Source organism: Choristoneura fumiferana, chromosome 9 (assembly GCF_025370935.1).
Source record: "Choristoneura fumiferana chromosome 9, NRCan_CFum_1, whole genome shotgun sequence".
Classification (NCBI taxonomy): Eukaryota; Metazoa; Arthropoda; class Insecta; order Lepidoptera; family Tortricidae; genus Choristoneura; species Choristoneura fumiferana.
This window is the reverse complement of record NC_133480.1, coordinates 3,339,954-3,350,262: the sequence shown is the minus strand read 5'-3', so window position 1 is coordinate 3,350,262 and position 10,309 is coordinate 3,339,954. Positions and strand designations below refer to the sequence as shown.

Here is a 10,309-nt window from a genome sequence, read left to right as displayed (position 1 = left end):
ATTATAAATTAGGAACATCAGAGCCTATGCTGGGGGCGCCACTGTCGTGAACGCACTCAACTTTAAAAATTATCTTCCGAAAAGACCGAAACTTGTCGTACTCGGACCGTTCCTGACTTATATCGTGAGTTGAACCATTGTAACTTGTGTTATTTTCCAGATAGATAGTTTGACATGTTTCAAACAGTTCTTAGCGTATTATGAGCTATTGACTGTAGATTAGCACCTAATACAGAAACAATGTTTTTTGTCACATTAAAAATACATTCACTATCAATCATTTATCAATTTACAATGAAAGACATTTCGAGTGTTTCACAAATTTATTGATCAAAATTGACAGGTAAAATGTCAAGGCCTGTAAAAAGTTACAAAGTTTACTATACATTATTTAATGAGGTACAGTTCTGTGCTATTCCTAGGCCAACCGGATATTCCAATACATTTCAATTTATAAAAGTAATTACCAATAACTTACATAAAAGCGCTTACATTAAATATGACACAACAAGGCACATTTTTATTTACCTAAAGTCAAAACGGGCAATAATTTGGTAAATCTACTAAAATTAGACAGATAAAGTTTATTAATTTAACAAGTATTGAAACCTAAGTTTTTAAATCTATTTATTTCAGTGTGAACTGGAAGAAATAATTTTCAGTAGCTGGCGAAAAAAGTCTGGGGAAAATTGTATTTAAAACAAAGGTCCTATATACTCCTTATTTTAACATTTGAAAGTGAACGGTAAAATTTGCACACGTTTTTAAATTAAACAACGAAACTATTTAAAATTGTGGTAACTTCTATACTAAAAACAATAAATACCGCTAATAAATGTAAATGTAGGTATTTTTAGTCCATTTGTGTTCGAAATCAAACCTTAAATTAAACAGAGTATAATTAAGATTAATGATTGTCTGAACTAAGTACTCTAAAAGCAAGGCATACATCACAAACTTATAATTTAGTAATACATTTCTATTGAAAAACGTATGTTGAATCTAAAGTACGTAAGATTTTAGCAACTGTATTAAATATATGCTTTGTAGGTATTTGGCTATAATAAACCCTGATCTGAATAATCACAGTACCAAATAAAATGACATTAGAACTTAACTATTTCTTTTTTTTTACTGTCCATGAGTTTGAGATATAGGTATTCAGCCAACATGTTCAGTGCGGTTTCGGTTTAAATTCAGAGTTTTCCTTCTCCTAGACGGGTGCAGTTAGCCGTAGCGTTAACTGAAAGCCGCCATTGTGTAAAAACATACAAAATGGCGTCTCTTGCTCGGCCTTCAGCAGGGCTTGAAATCTGTACCAAAAGTTACCAGTATTCGCGGTACGCGTGCTTGAAACTAGACCGAAAAGTAACGGTATACTGTAAGACCGAATATACCGGTATATGAGCGTTATTTCGGTATTTTTGGTACCAGTTTCTACCCTTGTCTGTGGTGCTAAGGGAGCCCGTCCCCCCGGTCTTGTGGTCATGTCACTAACGATATCATACGGTGTATCACCACAGCCTCTATTCAAAGTTGGCTTTTCTCAAAGTTTGAATTCCTACTAGAGTCCGCAATATCTATAGGAATTTAGCAAAATCCGTCCTTATTTATATAAAAAAAAACTGTTTTCCATCACTTTCTTCTATCAGACGGTTTATGAGAGAAAGAGACGATAGATACGACTGCGTTAGAGCGTCACTTTGTTGAACGAACGCGCTCGCAATCGCTTCAACCATCCTTTTTTCTTCTTATTTTAGATGCTATCACAAGTGCGTTAGACATTATTATGATCTCTGGTTCTGGTTTGGACTGGGCGTAGATGACGAGTCAGTTAGTCAGTCAGGGCTTTTTATGTATATGTTCATTGTGTATTTGTCCTTAGTAAAATGTAGTTGGTCCCTTAAAAACGACAGCAACAACGTCAATTTTAAAGATAATGACTCTATTAAACACGGCAATATAGAAAGCAGTACAGAAAACTTTATTTTAAAGTACATATACTTTTTTGATGTTTGTATTTCATCAAGCATCAAAATGGCCGGATTTGAATAAAAGGTAAACTTTTTTTTTTGGAGCTCTGGTGTTGCCATGTTGAAAAGAGACCGGGTCTACACAAGTTTGTGATGAACAGCCTTCTCTAAATGTTAGGATGACTGTGGAAATTACACTTTAGGTAAAAAATACTTCTTTGCCCATACATTCACACTAGGAATAGAGTAGAAATACAGCTACTTTCAGGACGGCACATGGCAATACTTTTAAGTTAAACACTTTAGCTAATACTTTGTCTTATTCTAGTGAAAATGATTTTTTAGTGAGTGTTTAAAGCTACATGGGTCAGTTGGCCGTTAAGATTGGCTTTTGGAGTCTTTTTGTATTTTTTTATTTAACTTCAAATTTTGTTACTTTTGCGGCTATTACGGTATAGCACGCAGCACGGAATGCCGAGTACCTGGGTTCGATTCCCAGCGCTGGTCTCTCTTTCTGGTTTGTACTTTTCGATATGGAGTTGGCCGTTAAATAGACGCGCTCGAACAGACATTGGTATTGGTTAAACTGAATCCAAAATATTCCAGCATGTGATTTGCAGCGCTAACCCTGGGATAAAGCAAAAGGAGCGGTCGCTCTAGGTCTAGGCGCACTTTACAGTTGCCAGTGCAAAATAAAATTATCATGGCGCCTTTTGAGAGGCGCGGAAGCGGTGTGTAGACTAGCGTCTATTATCGATGTGTCGAAAATTGTTAGTCATAATGTAATGTTTGACATACCTAACTCTTTTTTAACCCCCGATGCAAAAAGAGGGGTGTTATAAGTTTGACCGCTATGTGTGTCTGTCTGTCCGTCTGTGTGTCTGTCTGTGGCACCGTAGCTCTTAAACGGGTGGACCGATTTGAATGCGGTGTTTTTATTTGAAATCTGGTTTTCTAGCGATGGTTCTTAGACATGTTTCATCAAAATCAGTTCAGCCGTTTTTGAGATATTGAACTTTGAAGTGACAAAGTCGGGAGTCTTCCAACTTTTTGCTGGTTAGGTTATTTTCTTTGGAAACATTTATTTTTCAGAATTGTAAAACTAACCTAGGTATAGAGTTGTACAATATGACCATTCAACAATTTACAAAAAATGTACGGCTTCAGCGGGAAAAAAAATTATGACTAACATTACATTATGACTTATAAAATTATGGTAGTCGAAGGATCCCACAGACAATCTCGCTCTACCTTGATCAAGGGCTAGAGCCGACTCTTGCTGTTTGTGTTTGAAAACCCATGCACCATCAGCCAAATATGTGGTCTATCACCCTAAAGTTGATAATCGTTTGCTAAAACAATAATGCCAATAGACGTGTCTGTCAACTGGAAAGTTCAACTTTAGCGACATATTCGTTTGATAGGACACTTATTTGGCTGATAGTACCTAAATGTTTTTCCAGGATTATTTTATTTTTACCACACTTTGATCAATCATTTCGACGAAAAATTTGTACAGAGTTGTTCAATCATACTAAGTCATCTGCTAAAATATTTCAGATTACTTTTAAAACAACACGTATTTCCGAACAATGTCACCTCGAAATTCAGCGACCAACTGAATCCGTTAGATACTCCAGAGCCAATCTAGGGTGATTCGGAAGATGTGAGCAGAACTTACCTCACTGGATTCAATTAGTTAAATCTACTATATCGTACTAGTATTAGCGGGATAAACGTTTTTATTAAATGTTGTAAAAAAAAGTGTAAATTATTTAGTAAGTGGCTGTTTCAACATCCATTGATTAGTGTTAACTGACGGTTAAATGTGATGCCGTCTCTATTTGTTTTGTTCGAATAGACGGAGACGGCATCACATTTAACCGTCAGTTAACACTAATCAATGGATGATGAAACAGCCCCTAAGTGTATAGTTACAGTACCCGGTGATAAAGATTGCACATCGGTTTTCGGATAAAGACAAATTGACTGTTCGCGACGATTTCCGAACACTGGCCACCGTCCACCAATCATCGTGTTTATTAAGTGACGTTTTATATCAAATAAATACTGCACCTTTATGGACTTAATAAATATAAGTCAAATTAATGACATGTAAACTTCGGATAGGAATCTATAGAGAGCTGTTGCAGCTATAAGAAAAAGGGTAGTTCCCTCTTTTTCCTAAAGATGCCATCGTACAATTTAAAGTTTTGGGGTGGTTTCAACAACTCTTTATCATATATTTTCATCTTCATGCGTCCGTACTATATTGCACCTGTACAACGACTTGCAAACATCACGTAGGTTCCAAAGACCGATGTGCAATTTTTATAGCTGGGTACTGTACTTTGCTATTAAAGTGTGAGGGTATTACTTAATTATGTTTTTCTCTCTGTGTACCTGTTTTCTGTATCGCTTACTATTTCCGATGTACAATGAACTCATTGTATTGTATTGTGAACGATTCATTATCAATTACTGAACGTGTAGGGTTGGTTCTGCTTACATCTCCCGAATCAAACAGTACAGTTCAGCGTTTTTATTTTAAATGTAACAGTTTTTTTAAGTTTCAGAACTAAACCAAACTGGTGCCGTATTTTTTAAAATTATATTTTACTCCACACAACAAACATAGAACATTGAGCATATAAGGAACAATAACAAAATTTACAAACTTACGTAAATGCCTTATAGATAAAAATAAATAAATTAGAATAAGCTAAGGCACTTCAAGTTCGGGCGTTTTATTTTTCTTACATTTAATTGACGCTTAAAATACTCCGATTTATTATGCTACCATTTTTTTAAATTGTGCGTACAAAAAGGTCTGTGGAATGTTAAAAAAGAGTTGAAATTGATGAAAAAAGAACCGCAATACGATACCCTAATTTTGATGCTTACTCCTAATTTCATTGCCTTAACAAATACGAAACTTGTGGTTTAAAACATTTTTGGAATACCATATAGTAGGTATTTTGATAATACCAAATTTTGATAAATTTAATGATTAGGTATTAATAAAACTCTACGTTTACGTATTTTTCATTGTATTATTTTGTGATATTCTATTCAATTCTGCTAACTAGGTACTAAAGTCGACTCTAAATTCAAAATGTTCATGAAATGAATCAAGCGAAAATATTAAACGTGTCTTTTGATCGACGCCGAAACACGTACAAAAATTAGAAACATGCTAGAAAATCATATTATAGAAAAAAAATAGTTTTTGACATACTTACGATACTACATTCGAAACTTGAATTTCATAATGACAGTCAATAAAGATAAACAAAAATAGTTTCATAAACGAATTTGTTGACATGTTATGTTAAAAAATATGAAATTTATCAAGAAGCAGTTTCATTCAATTTCAACTCTAAGCTAATATTCATTCAGACATAAATATAACAAAACGAATTTATTAATATTACTAATTTAATTTCGTTTTTAAATATTTTTCATATTTTTTATTGTATATTTAATTCACATCAGAATCAATGCAACTTTCCTAAGTCTAAAAAAATTATACTGCGTTTTGAGCTTTATCTGTTATACAGAGAACACACATTACTATATAGGCTAGACATAAATTTCCGCAAGTTTTAAAAATACATTTTCTTTGCGCAAAGTTCTTTTACATATATTTACTCAGATAAAGTAAATCAACTCTTCTTTGTTAAGTAGAAGTAATAAAAAGCCTTTGACTCTGAAATGCCCGTACACTCAACTCCAAAAGTCCCTATAGGTTCTAGTAGGCGCCAAACTAACACGCACATTTTTTTTCTTTACGAATTTAGGACACGTATAGTTTTCTAACAGAATCAATTTTTAATAAATATCATTATCATCTTATAGTTTTCTTTATCATTCTTCATATATTCTGATGACTTATTGATGATTATTATACTTGTATCTATTCTTCATAGTTATCGACACTAGGGACAGACGCACTAGTATGCGTGATATTAGCTATAAGTTATCAATACTACGAGCGCACTACAGCGCCGTCTATGGTGCTATAAGTTATCGATACACTAGGACAGACGACGCAGTATCGTCTAGTGCTATAATATGATAACTAACCGATATATCGATATCGATACTGAGAACAATAAAAATAGAGTGCGCTGGCGTGTGGTAGTTTATCCTACTAATATTATAAATGTGAAAGTTTGTGAGTGAGTGAGTATGTTTGTTACTTCTTCACGCTGAAACGGCTGGACGGATTTGGATGAAATTTGGTGAAAAGTTAGTTTATAACCTGGATTAAAACATAGAATACTTTTTATCCCGATATTCCCACGGGATAGGGATAAAATCTTGTAATAACAACCGCTGGGTTTAGAGTCATGAAATTTGGTATGTATGTTGCGGGACGTCTAGAATAGCACATAGCCTACTTTTTATCCCGACATTCCCACGGGATAGGGTTAAAATCTCGAACTAATAACCGCTGGGCTTAGAGTCATGAAATTTGGTATGTAGATAGCTGGACATCTGGAATAACACATAAGCTACTTTTTATCCCGATATTCCTACGGGATAGGGATAAAAACTCGAAATAACAACCGCTGGGTTTAGAGTCACGAAATTTGGCATGGTTGTTATAATATAACGCCAATGAAAACCGATTTAATTTTAGGGAATTCCCACGAAAATTTAATAAAATCCCGGAATTTCAATTCACCTGCTGTATCTAATGATTTACGCGTGCGAAGCCGCGGGTAAACGCTAGTTAATATAATAATAATAAATCTTGGGACAAAATACACAACTGACCTAGCCCTAAACCAAATCAAATTTAATAAATATTTCGTTTGATGCCGAGTTAGATGAGAAGTGTTTAACATTCATGGAATTGAACCTTACTGAAAGGTATAAGCTCGCTTAAAGAAACGAAGACTATATATACGTGACAATTCAAACTGACAAGGTACTAAAGCCTATAGCTACTTTTCAGAGTTCAATGAAGTATATCATAATTATTCTTAAACATACAATCCAGACTTGAATGCCTCCATCAAAGGGTTTACCAAGGCAATTTGAACACATAAAGCTATTCGTACACTCAACTAATCAACTTTAAAGCCATCAGTGGACTTGAGACCCTAGACAAGACGTCTACTAGCGCAAACGGTGAAGGAAGACCGCAAGTAAAATTTTGTCGCTTTTTGTTCTGGAGAGCATTTTTGCAATACATTGCGTACACAGAATAGAAATAACAAGAGGAACTGACAGTTGGTGTTGTGGTTGGTGGATGCGGTATTGATCAAGCTATATAAAAAGTATAATTGAAGATATACAATTGACCGCTAGACAGTGGCGTAGCTAGGTAACCTAGGGCCCTGGGGCAAATAAAAAAATGGGGCCCACTGCTATCAAAACTGGTAAGATTTTTTGAAGTAAAATCATTATATATACAATAACTTTAAAAATGCAGAATTTCGAGGGCCCCTGAGCTTGAGGGCCCCGGGGCACTGCCCCGCCTAGCCCCTTGGTAGCTACGCCATTGCCGCTAGAGTTCGTAATCATTGAATCTCTAAGGTTCTACGCTGGCTGGCGCGGGTGCACTGCGCGGGCGCACGCCTGCGGGTGCGCAGTTAGCGCTGCTCATGCTATTCTCCAACAGGCGTACACCCGCTCCGTGCAAACCACGTCAGCTAAGGGGACGTGCTTCCGACCAATTATTATGACGCGGATTTAAAGTAAATAATGTAGGTAGTAGAAATTAGCTATAGGGATGCATGAAATAAACACCTTGCAATGTGGGTTTGTTAACAAGCGAATTTCGCTAGATGGCGTTAGTATCGAGGTCCGTTTGGCATTAGTCTTGCTTATGCGCAAATAAAACGCTAGTCTGAAACCCCCTTAGACATCAAATCTCACTATATTCAATGTATGCAACCGATTACGTTCTGACGTTTTATTTTGACGTTTCTTGCTTGACAGTATGTCAATCGCTTGCTCCCACACAGTGTGCCAGCGGCGTGTTAGTTTCATGAACCCGAAAATAGTTTATTTTCTCTCAATTTCCACTGAAATGGGTGCACACAGAAAGCGATAGAAAAATAAGTGAAGGTCAGAATTGAACCTGACTCCTCGTCATTCAAGCTCCCAGCTTTTCTGTAATTTTTTGAGTTCTCGTTCCAGACGAAAGTGAGAAAAAATGAGTAACACTGATAATGTTATGAATAATAGGGATTTTCAAACTGTTCTAGGGTTGCCCACACGCCGCCCGCCTCCCCACAACCAACCTCTATGCAAGTACATAAATTGACAGACTGTATAGACATGCAGTAGCATATGCATATATAATTACATTACATGAAGTGTGGGCATAGAATAATCTGATTTACATAAAGACTATTTATTTTGTAATTACCACTAAAGTTATGATTTTGCACAAACAGATTGCTTTCAATTCTGACCATTTTTTTGTTAAAGTAGACAGAGAAATCCCTTTAACCCTTAAGTTATGTCTTGATACATTAAAGAATCATCAGTATCATCATTTACAAGTTAATAATGTCAAAAAAACCCTATTCGACTACACATACTAATACATACTCAAATCACAGACCTTAAACAACTACGATCAACAATAACAATATTAAAATCATAGCTTTTTAGTTTATTAAATGCATCCCTTTCACATAAATAATTTAAAAAGTTCAGTTAAAGTGAACAAACTTGGTCAAGCTCGCATCCACGTAAACCACACTAAACCCTACCATAAGGTAACAACAACCAGTGAGTTAACACCGCCGTCTGGACAGAGTAACGACGGTACGAGGCAGCAGGGCTACTGCGAAATTAGAAAATCGAAGTTCGTGTCGTTCCATCCCCCTCACACTCGTATTAAATAATATAAGCGCCAGCGGGACGGTAAGATACGAAGTTCGAATTTTGCACTTCGTAGTACAGTGCCAGGGCCACGTCTGTCTGTACGACCTTCAGTGCGCGCTTGAACCGATTGTAGGCTGTTAGCGCAGAGACAAAGGAGTGTGCACACTAATGCAAAATTATTACTTAAAGCCGTACTTAGACGGTGCGACAAATACTGTTCGTCGGGTAAGACATTTCTTTACCACCCCAAGGTTCAATGGCGGTTGTAGAGATGTAGTCTATGTTTTTCCGTCGCATTTTCTAGGAAAACTTCGTATTTATTGTGCTCTTTCAGTTAGCTTCAGTACCTACCCATCGCATAGCCGTACATATTTTCATTTTGACATTTGACACTGAAGTTGCAAATCAATGGATGTTAAAATGTCACTCATTTAATACAATTTATCGATATTATATTTATTTATTTCATTTATTTGCATATCATCAAAATTACATTATTAATACAGCAATAATACGATAGCTCTGAAAGGGCATTGGAAAATACAAATTCTTAACCTAAAAATATTAGCCTAAAAACAACATACATATAATATTTAATTTAATTATTCTTATTTTCATGTCACGGCTATTGATGATAATTATATTAATATATATTTAATTCCCGATGGAAAACCATTATGTACTACATCTCTACACCTTATTGTCCTTTTATAATGAAGAAGCTTTGTCAGTTATAATCGGGTGTCCGTTAATTTGCTACAAAATCAATGGACATAATTGCTCAAATCTTTAATGTTTCATTTGATACAAATGCAATTTTCAGTACCTAAAATAATCAAGACAATTTTTTGACAATTGACATTTTTTTTTTAATTGACGATTTCTGAGAAAAAAACATTATATCAAATGAACCATTATAGATTTTAATCAATTATGTCGATCAAACTTTATAAGAAATAAGGTAAACTACCTATAATCGACCACTTATAATTTGAACGCCACGCGGCCCCGCGACATAACTTGCTATTCCTCGCACCATCTAACTAAAACTTACAAAACTCACAGGCTAGTTACATCTCACTTAACTTACAACTTAAAGCAGCCGAGATCCTCAAGGGAAGTGGGATGTCCAGAAGATGTTGGCTAGTATACCGGCCAGCATGAAGGAAAAATATAGGATGACGGCCGCCCACCAGAGACGCTTCTCCCATTTGCGTTTCTCCAGATTTCTTAGGACACCGATACCGACTAGGAGACCTGGAAAAATAACAATTCATTTTAATTTATTTAGACATACATACTACTATAATATTTTTCACCTTTGATGAGTTCTGTGACGTGTCGAGTTTGACAGTTTTAGAGATGTACCATTTATCGAGTGAGTATCGATTTTTCTAAGAGTTATTAGTGCCTATTTTTTGGAGAAGTTGCATTATATTTTAAAGAATAATATTTTTTCAGTTTTCCGCCCACCGGGCCACCGTTTT

General features: G+C 35.5%; 1 protein-coding gene across 5 annotated transcripts in view; it reads right to left on the bottom strand.

Moving 5' to 3' along the window:
- Nucleotides 1-6,073: 6,073 nt before the first annotated feature.
- The window catches only part of rho-4 (rhomboid-4), a 32,870-nt gene continuing 28,634 nt past the window's right edge, over nt 6,074-10,309 (bottom strand). For all 5 annotated transcript variants that reach the window (XM_074091920.1, XM_074091921.1, XM_074091922.1 and 2 more), the window contains one exon: nt 6,074-10,079. In XM_074091920.1, coding sequence (XP_073948021.1) covers nt 9,934-10,079 — 146 coding nt within the window. In that variant the 3' untranslated portion in view covers nt 6,074-9,933. The remainder of the gene's footprint in view (nt 10,080-10,309) is intronic.